This window comes from Manacus vitellinus, unplaced genomic scaffold (assembly GCF_001715985.3).
Source record: "Manacus vitellinus isolate BGI_N305 unplaced genomic scaffold, ASM171598v3 scaffold_1_pilon, whole genome shotgun sequence".
NCBI lineage: Eukaryota > Metazoa > Chordata > Aves > Passeriformes > Pipridae > Manacus > Manacus vitellinus.
Window position 1 is genome coordinate 42804275 of NW_021939396.1, and position 22615 is coordinate 42826889.

General features: G+C 35.6%; 1 protein-coding gene across 1 annotated transcript in view; it reads left to right on the forward strand.

Annotated features, from left to right (window-relative positions):
- The window catches only part of CCDC178 (coiled-coil domain containing 178), a 175719-nt gene that overhangs the window by 150131 nt on the left and 2973 nt on the right, over positions 1 to 22615 (forward strand). The window contains 3 exon segments of the mRNA XM_029959377.1: positions 2048 to 2064; positions 7504 to 7509; positions 9490 to 9601. Coding sequence (XP_029815237.1) covers positions 2048 to 2064; positions 7504 to 7509; positions 9490 to 9601 — 135 coding nt within the window.

Here is a 22615-nt window from a genome sequence, read left to right on the forward strand (position 1 = left end):
GCACAAAGGTAACATCTGGCAAGAAGTTATGCACATCTTAATTGGCCAGCTGTTCTTCCGATTGATTCATTGCTTTCCAGGAAGCACACTTACCCCTCCATGCTCAAGTTGGCCCTGTAGAATATCCAGCCCCTGGGCTGCTTTCGCGGGCTGAGTGGTGTATTGCGCAAAACCCACGTGGGACGTCCCTGTGCAAAACCTGTGATGCTGAGGGCCATGTCATTCCTGCAATGGTTAACCAAAAATCAATTTTCTTTCATGGATAAAGGGGTCCTCATGGGGATTCAGCCAAGCATCTAGGGGCACGTGCAACCACAGAGTTGCCGGTCATATGGCCAGGGTGTTTGTAATGCACAGTCATGCTGCACAAAACCTAGGGATGGGTTGGTGACTAACATCATGGCCATGTGCCAAAGGCCCAGAAACACGAAGGAAGTGGTGTACTTTGGTCATGATAGGCTTGCTTTTGACTAGAGTGCAAGATGGGCTTGATCTATGATCTTTGAATTTCCATTAAGTTATAGGGCATAACTGATAAATGTATGTTTCATCTAGAAAAAGATAAAATGTCATCTTTTGAATTTCATTTTATTGGTCTGCAATAATCAGGAGGTACTTTATATGAATTGGAAGCAATAGCTGAATATAAATGTTTATCATCATAATATTTTATGATTTGTAAAGACAAGCAGGGTGCTCTCTCTATTCTGCTAGATCTACAGATGACGTAATAATTAAATGGTAATTAATCTTAGTGTATTTCAAAGGTAGCAAAGAAGCATGAATTCACCCTTCACAAAGACGAAGCTGATCTTAGACCTCATCATTAAATTGTTGGGGAAAGTAGTATAACGTATTCCTATTAATGTTAGTTTATTAGTTTTATGCTTAAGATTATAAACTCCTGAAAAAAACCTGTCAACAGCACCAAGTGCTAAAAGAGCACTAGTTTATTTTTTCAAAAATGTGTTAACAATTATACTCCGGAAATCCTTTAGGAGGGGACAGAGGATGAGATATGGTATTTTATTGTGCAATTTCTGCAGAGTAAGCAGCACAATCTGTAAAAGGAATGACTAGGGATTACGGCTGCTTTAACAGGAGAAATTAATGGCCAGGTCAGAAATTTCTTTGGAGTGATCTTGTTTACTTACAGGGTTTTGACACTTCAGCTTGTGCTGTCTGACGTGTTCCTCTAACGGCCTTTTGCAAATACCAAACAAAAGCTGGAAAAAGTTGTAGGCTTCTGCAGATCAGAGCTTTGGAGGTAAAAAAAAAAATTAAGCCTTTGGTTTGGGGTCGGTGCAATTATCTGCACCTTTCAAGATGTTTCCATTCGTTGCTTCAGGCTTCTGGGGATGAAATAACAGCATTTGATTCTAAGTGTTACTAAATGATACAAAGAGAGGATAAGTACAGATATATTTTCCTTCTATAGCAGTAGAAAGAGCAAGGATAGAAATCTTTGAAGAGAGAATAATATCACACATATTTTGAATCTACTCAGTATCAAACTCTAGGCTATATTTTCAGAAACCTTACATAGAAAGCACATTTTTAATTTTCAGATTTCAGTGAGTAGCCACAATAAGCTGAAAGATACCCTGATCTTACTGTATTGTCTATTTTCCTCAGTTTTTCCTGACAGCAGTTAAAAATCATAATATCACTTTCTTTTTTTTCTTCCTGTATTAGCCAATATTTTTGTCTGCATTCACCAATATTTTTAGTAGAAGATTGATTTTTCAGGCTTTTCTTAGTTTGTTTTTCACTGGATCTTGAAATACAGTTTTCTTTTTTTAAAATTTAATACTGCTAATCTGCTTACTAAAGCATTAACGACTGGAATAAGGTCAAAAAAACAAGTACATCTTTTTGTGTATACTTGCACATCAGCTGAGATTTGCTTTTTACATGAGGCTTTTACTCATTTTTAAAGTATATCCAGTCTGTTGACAAAAGAGCTTTATTTAAATGAGCTATGTAATCTTTACTAGCAGTCTGTGGAGCAGATTTGACAATAAAGAAATATCTCATTACCTAGGAGCTTTGTATATTGTACAGGTGTAACTTGGTAGTTGAATAGTATAAAAAGATAAATATTAACTGGATTTTGCTAATAAATCTGCCACTCTCACAGTGCCAAAATCTGTAGAGTTGTTGTAATTGCTGTTGTTTGAGTTGTAACAATGAATGGAACTGATAAGGCTTATATCATTTACATAGAACTTAGCATTCACAGTGCACTGTTGAATTAATATGACACACACATTGGATCCTTTGATATAAGATTAACATCACTGAAAACAGAGAAAGTGTAGATTTAGAAGTGACATATTAGTCTCTGTTCAATATGTACCAGTAGTCTGCTCAGGTCTGAAAATCATAGTAGGCTACTACTCGTAGAAGTGACTAGTAGTTAAAGCTTGTTCTTTTGGTTGCATTTTGGTCTGCTACACCTTGTAATAAACTGATGTCTCAAGAGGAACTACTACAAAATGACAGAATTTTATGTTTAATCCAGAAGATCAGTTATATGTGTCAGTCAAGAGTGGTGAAAGAGTTGTAGTCCCTGAATGTAAAAGAGTTGTGTTTTAATAAAACAATTCAGTGAAATAATCTTAGTTTCCTGTACTGTCAATACCATAAAATAACTATGGGTTTAGCTGCTTAACATAGCAATCAGATGCCTAAAGATCTATACCTGGATATATTATTGTCAGCAACACACCCTTCTTCATGGCACACTATGATTTCAAGTCTCTCTACTGCCTTTGGTTGAATCTGTCATTGCTTATCAGCTCTAGAAATCAAAGATTTAAATCAGATTAAATAAAAACCAAAAGCCAAAACCAAACAAAAACCCCTAAAAACTCCAACCAACCAAGCAAAAAAACCCCTACAAAACCTGAAACTGAAACCCAAAAAAACCTACAAAACCAAAGCCCAAAATTCCCAGTTAGCTCTGGAAAGCTGAATTTAAATTATTTGGTTAACATGCCAGGGATTCAGTGGGTCAGAGATATCAGGGTTTCATTCAAGATATGCAGGATTTCATTCAAGAGCCTTGATATTAAAGCATGCTTTGTCTTCCAGTCTATGCCTTCTTCAGAGAGAACCTGATTCCTGCATGGTATATGACTACAGATGTACATAAGCTTTCCAAGTGTTTTTGAGAACTGATGATGTATTATTTTATGGCAATACTTACTATGACTATCTCTAGCTCATTCATGTTCACCTGAGCTGAATCCAACCTATTGTTTACTAAGATTTCTGCTCAATGTCGTCTTACATTCTGCATGACAGTCCATTGCAAATGATTTCTCTTGCAGGAGGGATGGGAAAACATTTTTTAGAGCCTGGATTTCTATGTGTATTGCTGATGTCTCAGTTGGTCATTGTTAATGTTAAATGGCTCAGGTTCATAATATTTCATCAAAATATGGTATTGATGGTGGGCTGAGTCTAGTGAGACTTCTTGGAAATGCTCTGCCCATCTGTTTCTCTCATCTGCCTCAGCTACGTATATTTTTCCATTCTTGCTGTTGCTTAGTCCATTTCTTCATTTTAATATCCAAAAATGGTTGTAATCACTTGGTAAATATCTCTATGTACTTACTGTAGCTGCAACATCATCTTCAGCTACTCGTTCTTTTAAATGTTTCAATTTGCATTTGCTTGGATTTTTTTCAGTATGGAATCACCCTTTCTTCAGAGCAGTTATGTCTCAAGGTCTCTGTAATCAGAGAAATTCCCATTCCTTGAGCCACGTGGCTGAGTTTGCTTCCTACTTTTCAGGCTATTTCTGAAGGAAACTTCAGGAAAGGTAAAGGAAATTTCCATTGGTACTTGAAAGAAAACTCACAAAATGATTTTTTTTTTGGTAAAATATTATTGCGCTGGCAAATGATATTCCATTTTATGGTCTAGGTTTGAATCTTCTTGTTTGATGTTACTGTATCCTAGCATAGGAAAGCCTGGATAAGACTCTGACAGTTAGAACTACATCAGTTTCATTAACAATTGAATTTCTTAATCACAAGTTGGCATCCTTAACACAGACTTCACAGTTTGATCCAAATAAATCCAGTTTTTACAAAGACTTGTTTCTCTGTGTTTGCTGAGCACCCATAGATGGATATTCATGGTGGTACACAGATAGACATGTTGCTGTCAGTGATGAATTTCATCCTGAATCGAAAAAAGAGACATTATAGAGAAAAATCAACTTTCAAAAATCAACTGTATTCCTGATCTTATGTATGCCAAACCACTTTGTGAAGATGATTTATGTATATGGTAGTGTTCTATAGTGATAAGCATTCTTACTCACTCTTACTATAGGACCACTGAGAGGGTCAAGAAAGTTTAGAGAGGACAATATTTAAAAAAAAAAATTGGTTGATAAAAATGGAAACGTTTACTAATGGCTATGCAGTCAATAGTTTTCCAAAGACTTACAGTTTTCACCAGAATATTTTTATGAAAAAGTCATATCACATACAAAAATACTGTCCCCTTTGAAATGTGAGTTCTCTTTGCATACTTCATCTAGTAAAGGAAATACCAGTATAATTTGGTAACAGGAACAGAATAATGTATTTTGCCCAGAATACCTGAGAAAAAAAGCAAACCGACTGGGCTATCCAAAAAAAATCAGCCTAAGGCAAACACCTACCATGTACATTTTTAGATCTAATACTTAAAGTTTGAAAAAATTTAAAGAGAATCTTCTTTTGAGACAACCAGAACAATAATTTTGCCTATATTAATATCTATTATCTTCTATGTGATCGAGAATCTTGCAATTTTAATGGACCAGACACTTTAGATGTAAGTATGTACTCTAAATGCAGAACACATGGTGGGGAGAGGAGGGCCAAGAACTGATCTCTTCTCTGTGGTGACCAATGACAGGACGTGAGGAAATTACCTGAAGTTGTGTCAGGGCAGGTTTAGGTTGGATATTAGAAGGTTCTTTACCCAGAGGGTGATTGGGCACTGCAACAGGTTCCCCAGGGAAGTGGTCACAGCACCAAGCCTGACAGAGTTCTCAAGAAGTGTTTGGACAATACTCTCAGGCACATGGTGTGACTCTTGGTGATGGTCCTGTGCAGGGCCAAGAGTTGGATGCAATGATCCTTGTGGGTCCTTCCAACTCAGCATATTCTGTGATTATGAGTAATTATAATTTTGTTTTAAAAAATAACATTCATAGAGGGTCTTTGCATTCTCAGGTGTAAAGGAGGAACAGTTGTATTGAGATCAATTGGATCTCACAATTTAAAGACAGCTAAGAAGGGAATTAGGTTTCTATCATAACCCAGTATGATGCTAGCATGATGCTGGCTAAAACTGGCAATAGAAGTAGTTCAAGTAGTATGTTATTGACAGAGAAAAAGCATCAGGACTGAGTTCCAGATGCTGTTCACTTTGTGTTCTTAATGGAGCCACATACCATTTGACATTTAAACAAGTAAACGACCCTAGTTTTGGGTTCATTGTGAAATATGTCTGCAATCCGTGTTGGTCTAGCCTGATGCAGCTAGACTCTAATAAAAGATAGCAGGGGAAAATTTTGGGTTCTTATGAACTGCCAGACAACAAAAGTAAAAAGTGTTCTGATCTAAATAAGATGCAGTTACTTCTTACTATGTGGCATTTTCTTTCAGTTTAACTTTTTTTGCAGTTTAGGGAATCCAAATATAGTGATAGAATCAATTAATGAGGGCCTAGAAACAATGCTGCTGGAATAATGAATGAGTCTCAGTTTCAAATAGTATCATGTTTTTTAATCCAGTTTGATCCCTCAAATAAGAAATTACAGATTAAGATATTAGCTTGATTTCAATCATATTACTGCAAGTCGGGCATGAATTGAATGAAGTATCTAGATGTATCATAACAAAAAACTTAAAGTTGAGAACAGAATAAGGTACCCCGAATCATAAGGTTCCTTTCTTGTAAGATAGCAATGCCAGCTAGTTCACACCTCCTTTTCCCAAATTTCTGCTGATATTATTGATGATATATATTGATGCCACATATAAAGGAGGTATTAAATGACCACGGAGTCACATATGCTCCCCCTCTGCTGTGAGTCGCAGAGGGGAGTCATAACGCAAGGGAAGTGACAGTGAAGCCCCAAAGCAGAAGAATGGTGAGGGCAACCCCTTAAGAACATCACTGGTCCTCCCCAGCAACTTCCAAAGGTGTCTCCCCAGCAAAGCCATTTATTCACTGCTTCTGTGTTTGCAGGATGAGGACTAGGACAAGATACTTGCTGCAAAAATTGTCCGCTACCATCAGCCTGTATCAGCTGCAGCCAAAGCAGATTCAAGGACAACAGAAACAGGAATCCCGGGGTTTCCTTTCCTTTTGAATCCCCAAAATCTAGAGCTTGCTTGTCTTTCGATTTCCTTTTTCCTTCAGTCCTGCTCCCACAGCAAGGTAAACATCAAAACCAAAGTAAATCTCATATAAATACGTGTCTGCTGTTCATATTCCTACACTGGAGATGGGTGCTGTTACCTTCTCTGCCAGCATTTGGCTTGATGTGTTCAAAATATTTAGGAAACAACTTGTTTCTCAAACGGTGAAAAAAAAAGCACTGGAAAAAAAGGAGATAGCAACAATACCATATGTTTAACTCATACATGCCATGCCTTAAGTCTCTACAGCTGACAAAAAAATGTAAAAGATAAGGAAGAGCTAATAACTGTCTAATAAAGCTAATAAAAGTCTGTTATATGACTGCAAAGAGGATCTACCGGATCAGTATGGGTGTCTGTAGAGACAGGGACATCATGGCAAAGCCTATGAAAACTGCTTTTTGGGCTAAACATCACTTGTGATTTTTTTTTTTTTTAAATCATTGCCTCAGCCAAGGGTCTGCTGTTGACTCAGGGATTTGCTTGGTCTCTCCTATGTTAGTGTGCTCATCATTTTATTCTAAGATTGCAGGCAACATTATTTGATCAAGTTTTTACTTTCTCATAGACCTGTATTTCTGACTGTATGCATAAATGTTATTTATATTGCAATTAACATTGTAAAGATAATAAATGTGTGGTTTAGACTTCATTATGTTAGGCACAATAAAGTGTTTTCGCAATATGAGATACATTTTGAAATGTGGTACTTACAACAGTATCAGCTTTCGTGAACTTGTAATTTTGAAATGAGAAACATTAGCAAAGACTGTACTGGACACCAGCCATTATAAACTGCTAGTTTCTCAATAAATATGGCAATTTTCAATCAGCCAAATCTCAAAACTTTTGAATGTCTTTGATTCTCTCAAGACGAGAAACTGGATAGCCACTCAGCTGAATAACCACCAATCCCTTTCACTGTTCACTGGTAAATGCTTTCATATGTTCCCCCAGACACCATTTTCCTTATCACAACAACATAGCTGGCAATTATTTTAGCTTTTTACAAAAAACGGTGTTTTGATAATCCAAAAATTATTTTCTACTTGTTTTTCTAGGGCTGAAGCAGGTTGTTTTACTAAAATGTCCTGGGTTGGTATGCTTTGCCCTTCTTTCACCTGCATTCTTTTTCAGACCCCAGAATGGTATCAAAAAAGTGATATTTGAAAAGAGTTGAATTAACAGAAGGCAAGCAGAAAAAGACAGATTTCAGGAAACAAAATAATTATTAAAATAGGAGGAAAGGAGCTCTGGTACTTAGAAAAGGTTCTTCACACTGCAAAACATAATATTTGAGTTGATAATTTTCTATTTTTCCATTGAGTTTTTCTACCTTTCCTCATGTTATTTCTAATATACATTGACAGAACACAAAATATTATGTACAAAGACCTGTTTTAATATTTTACAGACTCATTTACAAAGATGCAGCATACTCACAGCTTCCATGGAATCTAATGGGACTTGTGGAAACTCAGTATTTCCGAAAATCAGGCCATTAATTTTGAAAATGTGCATTAATTATTCTCTAGGCTGTAATAGCTCACTTGATATTACTATAATCTACATTCTCTTGAAAAAGTGTATTTTTCACCTGGTACACTGCGCTTGCTCCTAAAGAGCAGTCATATCTTATCATGTAAAAGCTTCTTTATAACTGATCCAATTATTGACCTGTGGCATTGACCTTAATGAAATGTAATATTTCCGAAGGAATGGTACAATCCATTGTGTTAATCTGGGTGACAGCCATACTCTTGAAGGCTTCATGCTAACAATAGCTATAGAATTTATCGAAATAATTAACTTGATGAAACACAAACCCGTATATTTCCACTTAGCAATGAATTAGGTGTTTTAAATTTCCATTTTCTACATTACAACTAGACTAAAGTATGCAGCAGTATTTGCAGAATTTATCAAAAAACATCGGTCTTTTCAAAAACATTCGGTGTTGGTATATTTTCAGATCTCTTTAAACAGCTTCCTTCTAGATCAAGACCTGCCACACTGTGTTTATGAGTTCCAAATACTTGTAGATTAAGGAAAAACTGATATTATTCTTAACCATGGATTGTAACAATAATTACTGTTAGCAAACAGCAAAAGCCTATCAGGTAAGTGCTCCCACTTGGAATAATTTCAGTTAGGATCCTTTGCAGTGAATGCAATTTCTAGGATAAATGTTATCTTTTCTGTGATATATAAAAATCCTTTTTTTAAGTAGTGTCACTCTCAGCTACCACATTTGATGCAATTTAGTGCTGTTAGATGCTTTCTTGTCATGTGGTTATAGCCGGGTAGATTAATAGGAACTTCTATATGGAAATTTCTTTCCTGTTATTGTTCTCCCTGAGCAGTTGATGGCTAAGTTAATTCTCTTTAGTTTTGTCATGCACTAAAGCACACATTGCCAAGCTATGATAAGCTTTATACAGGGAAAAAAAAGCCCTTGTGTCCATCAAAGTCTTAAACTTGCATTTTAAACTTTGGCCTGACCTGATGTGCCATTTAAAAAGCTTCAAAAGATTATTTTTTTAAGAAAGGTTCAATATGTCCCGAGGCTATCGGTTTTGAGTTAAACTGGGTGAAGTAGAAATATTTTACTCATCAGCTTTGCAGTCACAGAGTTTGCCTCAGCTAGAACAAAACTGCTGAGGCATTTAGAGAAAATTAACCCCCCATCCTGGCAGCCAGATGTGACTGGTTTCTGATGAATGCACATGAGTGGGCTGAAAAACCAAGAGACTGTGAAATTCCTGTCAGGTCCGTACAGCGCAGAATGGGCTATTGACTGCTTTCTATATTTCCCTCCATCATTCTTCTTGAACGCTGCCATTAATTTCCTCTCCTGCTCTGACTTGGGAATTTAATTTTTTTCCTGTTTTTTTTTATTTCCCCTCCTTCCTCCCCCCACCTTCTTGCCTTTTCCTCCTGCCCCAGCCCCCCCATTGCTGTTGCCATGGCCATTGGTGTTGGCGTTGCCGCTTTTGGCGTTGGCGTGGCTGTTGGCGTTGCTGTCCCAGCTGCAGGCGCTACTGAGGCGGTGGAGCAGGGACTCACTGCCGGCGTGGTGGAGCCGGAGCGGCCTCTCCAGCCACGCTGGGCTGGCAAGGATCCAGGCAGCCTCTCAGGAGAACGCTCAGAAAATATTAGCTGTGCAGGTAGGTGATTGCAGGGAAGTCGGAAAGATCATTCTGATCTAGATTGAAAAGCAAATGATGGGTAGTGTGATGAAGCATTAAAACCATATCCCATCAGAGTTTTATAAATTTTTAACCTCTTTAATAAACTGGAATTGCATGAAGGATGAATTCAGTAAGTTAGCACATATACCATGCATAGATTGAAAAAAGAGGGGGAGATTAGATTTATTTCTCACAAACCTTTGATAAGATTATTATAAATACATTGAATATAAATATTTGAAACACAGAGTGGCATTGCTATTGCTGCTCAGTTGTTTTAGAAGATGTTATTGTGTCCTATTTTGTGCAAATATTATTTCCGTGGTAAACAATGTTGTCATTTTCACTGCATTGGTATTTAATTTCTTTAGAAGGAGACTATTTTTTAGAAGTATTATACCTTCCTAACTCAGTTATATGGTGATTTTCCCTTATTTGTAAAAAAGAAACATTATGGGGATATGAGATTTAAAAATGATTTCCGACGATGTGTGGTTTCTCATTTTATGTCTTGTTCCCCAGAAAAATATATTTACTAGGGAAAATAACTACTATGCAGTAGAGCTGGAATGTTCTTGGTCTTTTTGTCTTGTGCTACAATATCTTATTTATATTTCTGTAAAGCCACTCCTTTCAATCTCTTCCCATAGTTAATGGCCATAACCAGATGGCGTTTTTGAAGGGTTTTTAAAAGACTTAAGTGAAATATTTCTTCAGACTTACTCCTTGCAAAAGAAGTTACATTGCTGATGCAGCTGTAGTGCAGCATATTCTTGAAAACTTTGTTGTCTAATTTGTAACAGTCAAGATTTGTCGTGTGATTGCGGAAACAATTTTATTACATTTTAATATTAGGTACTTATACTTTTCAGTTAATATCTGATGCATTAAAGTAAAATCTAACATGAATAAGTTCTAGAATACCATTAAATTGCATCAACATCATGATCTGTTTTCAGTATTTCACTAAGAGGATTTTTGTTTCAGAATTTCAAATTTCCACATATGTTCTATGGAATAGTGTATGTTCTACTATATTTGTTCTACTTAGGTAAAATATTTAGAAAATTCTAATCATATTAAAATCAGAAAGTCAAGAAAAATAATTAATATAAAAATATAATAAGATTTTATACATTAGCAATTATTTTTAATACTCTTTATGGAATACTATGGAATTTTGGGATTGTTGTATGTGCTAAATATTGCACTGACCTCTGTGCCAGCGAAAACATTTTTTTTCATTCAAATTCCTCATTTAGCATTTGAAAAACTGGACAAACTCCTTTTCTATTTTTTTGCAGGGGGATGTCTGGGATGATTTCTGTACTCTCCTCTGTTCGATTACTCCAGTAGTGAGTAGATCAACAGGATGATCTAAGTGGAGCTCAAAGCTCATGAAGAACAATAGCAGTGATGCAGAAGCCACAGGTGGCAGTGGGTTTCCTCACACACAAATCTCTACATTAATCTAATGTTGTGCAATATTTTAATAGCTGTACTGCAAACCTCATACGCGGTTGAACTGCCCTGTCAACAACTAGTCCATGTGACAATGAGTAAGTTTTGCAGAAAACCTTCACCTTAGCATATGTTTTTCCATGCCTGCTGTTCACGCTGAGAACCCGTGTCTGTAAATCTTGTCACCCTGAATAACTCAACTATCTAGAAATGGGCCTAGACTAAGCTATTCCGTGTAACTCCCAGCAGCATTTGGCGGTGCTCAGATCTGAGTAACTCAGGCCTTACAAAGACAACGTCTTGTTCAAAACATTGAAAACATTCTGTTCCCTATCTGCTTTCATTATCCATGACACCCTTTTCTGGTATTCTAATACTTTTCAGGTATTCTGATAACCTTGCTACGTTTTTATGCGGTTTGACTAATAATAACTTACAACTAAAATATTGAACAAGGAAAAAAATAAAATTAAAATGGAAAACAGTTCAGCTAAGAGCAATTGTAAAGTTGTGTAGATTATTTCTCTTCTGCGAGGTGATCTTTTTTTATTTTAGAGGTCTTGGCAGTGGTTTAATTGTATGTGGAACTGATGTCTTTGTAAATCTTTGTTATTGTCAAATCAATCTTGATCAATCAATTGACAGAAGAATTTCTGTCAATTAAGTTCTTATATTGATGACATTCAACATAGTGACACACACTTCCAAAATAAAATCTGACAGTCTTTCCTCTCCCTTCCTTTTCTCTCAACCAGAAATATGCAGAATTTGTTTTTCCTAGTGACCACCCTACATTGAAGCATGAGGATGGGAACACAATGAGAAGTGTGTGGCAAAATGGTGATTCCTGCTCACAAGAGCTTGTGTCCCAGCAGCTACCTTGACCAGAATAAGCAGGAGCAGGTGAATGACAGAAGAGTGCATTAGGAGAGGCAGTAGATACAGTACATTGGCTGCCTAAGTGTTTTCTAATATTTTACAGAAACCGTGACCTGGGTGAGATCCAAAAAGAGACTTAAAAGTAGATAATTGAGGAGGTTTTGGCCTTTTTACCATGTGCTTTTTTAACAAGCAACACTCTCCAGTTATAGAGAGCAGCAGAGTTTTGTGAGAATTGTGATGTGAAAATAAAGAGCTGTCTCAAACTGAAAGACAGATTTGACCAGAGTTTCATCAATACTTATCAACGCTCATAATGTTTAGTGACATGAATAGATTTTTTTTAAAACAAAATGTGATTTTAATTTCTATTAGGCATCTTTTATTTCAATCAAACTTTTAAATATATATTTTCCTGAGTTTTATCACCATCTTTGTAGCCAGTTATCTTTTTCAATATTTAATATTTGCATTGGGAATAATTAACTGATTACTTAATGTCTGTATGTTTTGTGAATGTACTTCTGGCAGAAAAGGAAGTTTTAAAATTGAGCATTTAAATTGTGATGTAAAAAATAGGGATTAGATATTCTTCCATCTTAATAGCAAAGAATAAATATATTAGCAATCAAATCAAATGTTAGAGCAGAGATCAGTGACAGAAATTATTTATACTTCCACTTTTGGCTCTTCATCTATTTCATTGTTTTGCAGAGCAAAGTGCAGGGCTGTTTCTTGAGCAAGATTGTTTCATCTTCTGATGCTCTATCTTTTTTCTAACCCATTTCAAATTATAAAAATTTCTTCAATGCAATCTGACTGCAACCAGTAGCAGAGAAAGATTACAATCTAGAGATATTTTTTTTTGTGAGATAACGCTAAAAGTGTCTTAGAAATGCATGAGCACTGCTCTGTTCTTTTCATTCAGGGAAGTTTACATATATGCACAATGGCTCTGAAAAGAGACTTCGTTGTTATTGTGGTAGTCAAAGAAAGATTTTTGTACTCCATTATAGATGGGCTTTTCAGGTATTTTACCATCACTGTCAGCACAGTTGGTATACTATGGTTTGCTGGAGAATTTCAGCCTTCAAAAATTCTTCTACAATTATGAAATAAATTTTTAATCCAGCAAAAAATAATAAAAGTTATCTCTTTCATTTAAAAAAAATTATAAAAATGTAAAATCTTTCATCCCAAAAGTGTACAGGCAAGGTGTTTATTATGTTCATTACTTTTGCCTTTCCAGTAATGTTTTGGAGTTTCAATAACTTGGCTCTTGAGTAAGTTCAATTAGCTATCTAATTGCAAAAATGATATATGATGGCAGATGTAGCTTTATTTGGGACTGTGCCTGTGCTTTAATCCTGACACTCTTCAATTTAGACCATCCTTTAGATGATTTATCTTGACTATAGTTATGTCAGAATTATGTTGAGGCTACAAAAACAAATAGTATCATTGCTACTCTTATTGTGACTTTAAAACATTTCATACATACTTTTCCTGATGGTGGCATGACAAAGGTAACATTTTAATAAACGCAAGATTATTGGTTTAATTTTTAATGGATCAGCACCTTTGCAAACCAGAATAGATAATCAGAATTTAGTGTTTGGAAACTCCTTAGTTGGTAGCAGTTACCATCAGGTAGGAATAGCTACATAAGGCACCAAGCATGGATGCAGTGTGTCACTCTGACTGCAAAATGCTGTGATTATTTATAATTTTTCTGCAGTTTAACTCAAGTTGCTTGATTATCCCGAAATCTTTAAAGTATTTCAGCAAAGCTGTTGTAGCTCAAAATTCCATTGTACTGAACTACACCAGTTCACACTAGAAAAGGGTTTTGGTCTGTTTTGTTTTGTCTTTGTTTGAGCAGTTTTGCAGAGGTCACCAAAGAAAGGAGTGACTGTTCTTTACTAAGGCTTTGAAACTTTGCTGAATCTACTGCAGTCAACCCAGTGGATACTGATTCTTAATGGAGGAAATATTTTACTGACTCTGCAGAATCTGTGGTTTTCATGAAACCCTGTTTCACCTCCTTACAAGAAAGACAGTGCTGTTCCACTGAGGCCAGGACCAACTGGAATCCTGCATGTTACAAGCAGGTTTACCCTTTTGCTCTCTGTAAACCACACATACTTAACTTGCTTCTTAGCTGTCAGGTGGTAGCCAATTTAAGTACATCTTTTTTTCTCTAACTTATTAACACAGGTGTGTTATGGTGTCCCTCAGGGCTGATGCTCTTCAAAATCTGTATGCCTTCTCTTTTATTTTTCTCTGTTATAGGTTGAGTTATCACCATTTATGCTGATTGCACTCAGTTATGTCTTTTTTGCCTGCTGATTTCAGTTTAGCAGTCTTGCTGTTTCTGCCTTGTCTTGGAGACATATGGGGTTGGATGACAGATAATGTTTCTTAAGGGGACATGGCTGCACACCTTTTAATTAGTTCTAAGCTTTTGTGTTTAGTCACATTTTTTCACAGTAATCATTTAAAATGTTGAAGTTAAAATTTGCTGGGTTTATTATTCATTTATAAAATATTTATCTTGTACAGTGCAGAGGAATTGAGACCATCTTCTGCTCCTAGAGGTAATGCTTATGGGTTGAAAAATGTGTTATTTAGTTAATCGAGTTCTAAAGAAACATGGAAATCAGCATCCATTATATAGTTCCCAAAAACATATGGTTTTCTTCTCAAATGCTTATGGATTTTGGATTCATATTTATTTGAATTCTTAAAGCAATTATGTTTGTCTAGACTTTTCTAGGTTGAACTGGTAACCCTGACAAGCATTCACCAAATTCTTTGAGTTTATATATCATGTAGGTTTAGAGGCAAATACAGCTGCCATGCCATGGAACAGACACACTAAATGTTCATGACCATTTATTTTGTTACGGCATGAAGAAAGTGACCTTTCCAGTGAGAGAATGGAAAGTCATCTCAAAATAAGCCAAACTCACAGAAGAAATTAGAACTTACTTGATTTTTTGCCTAATTTTCATGGTTTGTGATTTTGCTTATCGCATGGCAAAAGTCCAATATCTTTATTCTGACATAATTTCCTTTACCATTTTGAAGTGAAATGTACATATAATTTGGAACAACTCAGCTACATTTAGGTTTTTATGCCACTTATGCCTTAACACGCCAAGCTTCTCATGCTTCACATAAACTCTTTATTTTTCAAAACATCATATCCAAAGGCTCATATAACCACAAACATCTCCTGGCATGCACAGAAACATTTAACCGTTTCAATTCTTCTGTGGCTTCACTTAAATATTTCATTATATGAAGTAAATATGATATAAATCAAACAGTTCAGAAATGTGGTTGCCACCTAAAAGCTCTAGTGCATAGTAGGAAGATTCTCTGGACTCCCCAGTTGAGAGATTCAGGGTTTCAGACTCAGTGGAGTAAAAATGTGCTGAAACACTTCATTGCGAATTGAGAAGTTTTCAGAAAATGTTAAAGTTGTGCTTGATGCTTTTCCAGAAACTGAAGACAACTGGATTTCTATTTCTTGAAATAGCATAAATTTACTTTTTTACTTAAGTACTAAAATCTGTGTTGAAATGTTTACACAAAATACATTAAATTAAGTTTATATAAATAACTGTAATCTTAATATTTTTAATTGAGCACCTTGTTTTTTTATTCTTAACAATTTTCTTGTAAGATCTTTTTTAAACTCTAAAATCTCCAAGAATATAAACCATTATATTGACTCTTACCTTGATCATCAGCAGAGTTACTGCCAATAAACTTATCTGCCACTTTAACTAGTGGAGTAAATAACAACTGCTGTCTACCTCTTATTCATAATTTGCTGCTCAACCTTTTTGTCTAATCAAAATCCTTCCAGCTTATAGTGTCTGCTTTTTCCAATTCAGTGTCTGTGCTGCATCTCATCCCAGACAATTGTCAGACTTTCCTGCACCTGACTCATTCCCAGACTGCTGGCCCAGCCATTTCTGCTCTCCACTCAAACTTCTTTTCTAGACTTACTCTCTGGTACTGCCTATTGATTCCCATTTTCCTCCGTTCCCTTGTTCCTCAAGTCCTAGTCTTCATCTTTTTTTTCAACCAATGGTCACCTACTTCCACCTCCCAGCCTCTGAGACCTGCCAATTCCAGTCTTAACCTCACCTGACAGACCACTGACAGCTTTCCTTCTCTGTAGCAAAATCATAAGCCTTCTCCAAATCTAACTGCATTTTGGCTCTTGCTCTGTTGCATTCATATGAAGCAGTTTCCTCCCCCTCTTCCAGCGTCTACTGGGCAAAATGAAAGCACAGGCAGGACACCTCTACTCTAAAGCCCCCAGGTCCAATTTAAACCACATTGGTCCTGAGATACTACTGCTGAAGAAGCCTTACCTATCGGCAGGCTCAAGTTTGCAAAAATGTAGTTTTCAGAGCTACCAAGATCAAGGTAACATTTACTAATCATGGGCAAACTGTGTTTTAGAGCCTCATGGTTCTGAAATTTTGTTGGTAGCAGCATATGACCCATTCCTGCCATTTTTTAAACTTACCAAAGAAATCAAGCCATTGAGCTCAATGCCTAAGTTTTTGATATATTGTAATAAATTAAAAATAAATTAGAATGGATCCTATAAAAGCAAATGTTTGGCAACTTCCACAATACACAATGCTCTCAGCCTACCTACAGTTTAGTGGAGTCCTTTCTATTAGAGAAAAATTAGTTGAAGTGGTTTAAAGACCAGTGTTTTAAAATCCAGAAATAATTAATTCAAGTTCTTCCTAGCAAACCGTATAGGAAACCTTGAACTTCCATGAGAGCTTAGCTGTTTTGGTTTGAGTAGGTGTGTTATGACTATCTGGGACAATATGGGAAAGCAGACAAACAATCAAAATGTCTCAAAGTATTTTATTACAGTTCTGTGAAAAGTTTAAGGCTAAATTATAGGTAACACTGAAGTTTATGACAATGATTCTGTAGCTCTCTTTTGAGACCTTGGCCAAATACGACAACCTCTCAAAGGTCAATTGTTTAGATCACAAAATTCCCTTCTCAATTAAAACCACAACAGTTTACATGTACTTGCTCCTTCAAGACACCACTAGTTGTTTTGGTTGACAGGAAATTTCAGCAATGATCTGACAAGTAAGATAGTTATTCAGTTGTCATGTGTCAAAAAGAAAATGAAATGACACTTCATAGTTTTGCTTCTCCAGCAATTGACAGAAACCTTCAGTGAATAATTAAGAAAAGTTAAATAAAGCCCATTTTTAGGAAGATGAGATTAAGAATAGGATTTATGAAATTATTCTGTTTCCAAATGAGCAAATGCTTAGCTCTGGTTTTATAAGTAAAAACTAAAGAATAAATTTCTTTATCCAGTACAGTGAGTAAAGGCTCAGAGAAATGACATTTTAAATTAATGATTCAACCTTGCAACATCACTTTGGGCTATTTGAAGTTTAGTAACCTCCTTCTACCCATTTTAGACATATATCAAAACATAGGTTTAATGATAAACTGTTTACATGTTGAAAGCTCCTTTTTGGCAGCTCTTCTGTATGTGTCGTCACCTGAATTAATTATGGTAGCTCAGAACATCTCTAGTAAACATGTTGATACATATTATAGATTATAAACTCATCTACTGAATTCTTAACTATGGTTCCAAAGTAGATTATTTTGTTTAAAGACATCAGTTTAAAAATTTAGATATTTAATTTAATTATCCTCTCCCAGAAGTATAAGAAGAAATCAGAATCCTAGTGTGAATGACATTATACTTGCATAAGAAAACTTACAGGAGCATTTTTCCCTCAAACTCAATAATTTTGCTTATAATCACTAACTATGTTTTTGTTTTATAGAACCAGTATGATTTGGAAAAAGAATAAAATTGCTTTTAAAGTACAAAAATAATTATGAACCACTTGAAATGTAATGTCTGTATTTTATTTCTCATCAGAATTCATTAGTGTGTAACATCAATAATTTAGCCCATCATTTGCCAACACTGACTTGGCTCAGTAGTTCAATCATGTAACCCTGTAAACTCACTTTCCATTAAAATGAATGTTGCTGACAAAGGATAACTAAAGAGATACTTCATTTATTAGCTAAAGAGATACTTCATTTATCAACATTTTTAAATTAGGAGTTTGGGACCACAGACACTTAGCTGGATAAATTATTCAAAGGAATCTTTGCATTAGGCCTAAAGATGTTTGTAGACTCAAATACAATGTTATCCAGAATTATAACAGCCTTTCATTTGTGTAACATGTAATTCACACTATAATATTCCACAAACCAACAGAGCCACCTGCAGAGAATCAAATGACCTACGGGAATGGAATCCTGTCTGTCATGTGCAAAATTATCAAATTGTATTAGTTATCCCATCTTGTAATTGACTCAATCAAGCGTTTCCAACGGAAAACTCCTTAAAAGAAACTTCTTGCAACAGGCATATAATCTTCCAAAGTTGCATTTAAGGAATTAAATACTTTACATTATTTTACTATGAGCACCTTCTTTAAATTCAGTCACTATCTTCTCCAAATGTATCCTTTAAAAACATTCACGATTCAGAGGTGATGCTTCAGCTTGTTGCTTTTCCAGCCTTTTCCTTTGCCACCTTTTCTTTCTTACCGGGATACTGGGTTCATTTTCTAAACTTTGGTCCTTTCTTATTTTAATTCTTTTGCTAAAATAATTCAACTTGGATATAAACATTTTTTTTTAAATAAATAGCTACCTTAGCATGAGAGGACAAAGTTATGAATGAAATAAAACCCTCTTAGATTATGTATTTTGCTTATGCCTGAGAAAATCTGGAAACCAAATCCTTCCTAAGGATAAATCAGTAAACATCTGTCACAGGATCAACATGACATGACTGTCATCTGACTGTGTACTCTGGAGGGCTGCTGCTGGCACTACAGAAGGAACCAATTAAGGACAGAAGCAGAAAGCAAATAAAAATGTTACAATACCAGTTTGGTGTAAGCCACCGCATTACTGTCCAATTCCCCTTACTCTTTCCTATCTACCTTAATTGAATATATATGGTTTCTGTAGAGTACTCCCATCTTTATCCCTTTCTCAAACTTTCTGTTGGAGAAACAAGAACAACTCCTCCTTCAAGTGATGTTCTGAGCAAACTCTGTTACAGTCTCTGCGCTCGCAGACTGTTATAAATACCTTCTTATGGTACCCCAGACTGAGGAGTGAGGGATCAAATTTAGGTCTTCAATTGCAAGTGTTCTCTTAAGAAACATTTTTTCCAAAATTAATGGGATATTCTTCTGAGTCCAAGCCCTGTGGTAACGGAGCATGCATGAGGTAGTAGAGCAGAAATTTGTTTTTGAGACAAACGAAAAGACACTACTGTCAGCTGATTCAGGGGACTGAGGAACTTTGTACAAGGAAATAATTTTTTTGTAATTTTTTCTCTTCTTTTGTGAGGTGAGAGTAGGGTGGAAAGAATTACACCTTAGACAATTACTCAGTTGTCAAGAATAATTTTGAAGAAAGTGAAGCAGAAGCAGTCCTCTTCTAATAGTGCCGCATTTCTCATTCCTATAATATTCAGCATTGCCACAAGGATATACAGTCTGTATCATCACTTGACTCACCATCAGTTTTGCCACAACTACTGTCACTGGAACAGTAAGTTGAGAGTTGAAGACTAAGGAAAAGTGCTTTCTTTCTTACACTTAACTCTCCTCCAAAACTATGATGGGTCACAACAGTTTCAGTGTGTTGGTTTAGCATGCCAGCCTGTCACAGCTATCATGGAATTTTACTGGAGTATTTTAATTATCTATAATAACTACAGAAAATCCCCTTTTTTCATTTGGCACAGACTTTTCAGAGCTATGAGTTTTAGTTTTATTACAATTTCTAAAACAAGATAATGAAAGAGTACACCAAACAAGGAAACTCTTAGTGCTATGCTTCACTTCAATTAACCCTTAGGGACTAAAGTTTTGCAAAACAAAAAAACATACTTAAACTGGTTCCTCTGAAATCAGTGATGAAATTGGACTGTCTTTCTTAGACAGGGGACTATTTTTCCTCCGGTTGAAGACAACATACATACTCTCACTACATTGTTGTGTAGTTAAACTTTTTTCTGATGGTTAAAATTATATCTTTGTTTCAAAACTTTAGTGTTGTGGTCATAGGGGTTTTTTATAATCTTGATGACCTAAGAACATAAGCAAGGCAGATTTTATAAGACAAGGCACCATATTTTATTAGACTCAAATAAAAGGGCAAGCTTTTGAGCCCCTCCACTTCACACAATTTCTTGTATCTTTGATTACTATCTGGGAGAGTGTTGAGGATTGTGTTCTTAGTTTCAGTGAGATATTAATTTTTAACTATCACTCAGTTCAGAATATATATACATAAAATGCAGCAAAACATACCTGTATTCTGGTATTTCTTAGATCTCAGTATCTTATTTAGTTCACTGCAATAATAATTCTCCATATTTTGTAGTGACACCTTTGACCTATACAGAGGATGAGTCTAACTACTGCCGGTGTTATATTCTTACTGTTATTTTTCACTTATTTCTCATTCTTTTTAATCTCCACTTCTTTCTTTTTAACAGATAGTATCTGAAAGATTAAGGGAAAATTTAGAGGACATGAGGAAGGAAACAATTTGACTAGATGGGTCAGATTAGTATTTGTGATTAGCAATCTCAAATGTGATGATGTAGTTTTCTGAAAGAATTTATAGTTTTTCTTTCATTTCTCTAATTTTCTTAGTTCCTTATGTCTCAGAAATAAAAACCCATTTGTCATCTTTCTCTTATTGATCATCAAAGATCTGAGATATTTCTTTATGTAAGCCATCAGAATTTTTCATTGCTTTTAGTCCCTCAGACATCACATAATTCTGGAACTCGATCTGTAATAGCCTGACAGCATCAGTGTCACCCAAACAGATACAATGCTGCCCAATAACCACTCAGGTTGAGAAGTTGTGCACTTTAGTTTCACCAGTGTTATTTCTGCCTTAGCAAGAGAAACACACAGAAAAGTGGCCTGTTTGGGCTGCCATTTACTTTGGAATAATTTAAGAAACCTTTTAAGCAGACTTGCACCTTTAGGGAATATTGCAGATTTTTCCTTTCCAAAATTAAAATAAACTTTTACGGGAGCAAATTAGTGGCAGAAGTACAAATTATTTTTAAACAAAATCAACTTCATTTGAGAGAGGCCTTTAAGGGGTGTGTGGATCCCTCTGAAGCAACGTTTGCAGTTTTCTGTCCCTCCTGTATGATGGAGGCAGCTGCCATCTCGGACAGTTATGTCCTTGGCGACATGATGGAGAGAAACTCGAGCGAGCCACTCCATGACTTTTCCCTCTTGCCACACTCATTAGCTTTGAGTAGTACCAGTTGACTTTATGGCTGCTCAGTCCTACAGAGATAATTTAACATCTGTTTTCAGAGATTATGAATGATTTTTTTTCTAGACTAATACAAAACTTTTCTTTCTTGACTCTCCACGTGTACCACAGGGACAACAGGAGAAGTATCTGAGACTGTGGAACTCAGAAGCATGACCCTGTGGTTACAGGGATGTCCTCTGAAATTTTGGAATACTTACTGAACATGGGGAATTCTGGCAAAAATTTGCTTCAGTCTGATCTCATCTGTCTCTTCTGGGATAGGAAAATATTAGGAAAAATATTGCATATGTTTACTGTGCCCCTATCCTCTTCTCTCCACAGCCTCTCATCATGACCATTGCTGGATGGGTTAGGTGGACCACTGGCTTGATTCCACTTTGCTGTTTGCATGTTATGGTGTTCTGGTTGCTGGCTTCTAAGGCAATGTGTGCATTTTTCAATTTGACATTCACATTTTATTTATAACTTTATGATTATTCCTATGGTTTTTGCCATACTTTTCTGTTTATCTTTTTGATTTACTGTATCTTTCCATATTTCAGATATTGTGTGTCTGTGTCAAAAAGTGGTTTGCAGCAGTTATTCTTTGTTCCCCTCAGGCAGCACAGTTCTGAGGAACTCTTTTCTAAATAACTTTAAAATGTACTGTATGGGAGAACAAGTTTTCACAAAACGGGAATCATAACTGCATATGTAACACCTCTAGGAAGAATATGATTCTCCAGGAGTTAATTTTACAATACTTCCAAGTTACAATACTCATCAAACAATAATATTTTGCACATCTAAACTAAAATATTTGAGGATAAATCCTATGGATTCAAGTGCTCCTTGAGAAGTTATTACTATGCTGAAAAATCAAATGAATCCCACTGAAGACTATGGCTTAATTTAAGTATTAAATTTACATGACTTTAATCCGTTTATTTAAATCATTAATGAAAATGAGATCAGAGATAAAATGTACAGGTCATTGTTGTGGGGTTTTTTGTTTGTGTGGTTTGGGTTTTTTTATTTCTGGAGTTACAGAACACATCCACAGCTCTCGGTTTTCAGTTAATGAGAATCCAGATGCATTCTAAACCTTGGCCCTAGACAGACTTATCAGTATCATTTTTCCAATGAGCCAACACATAACATTTTCCTTTAAGAGAATGTGATCTTAAATGTTTTATTAAATCTATTTTGAAATCATGTCAGAGTCATTAATAAACTATCATT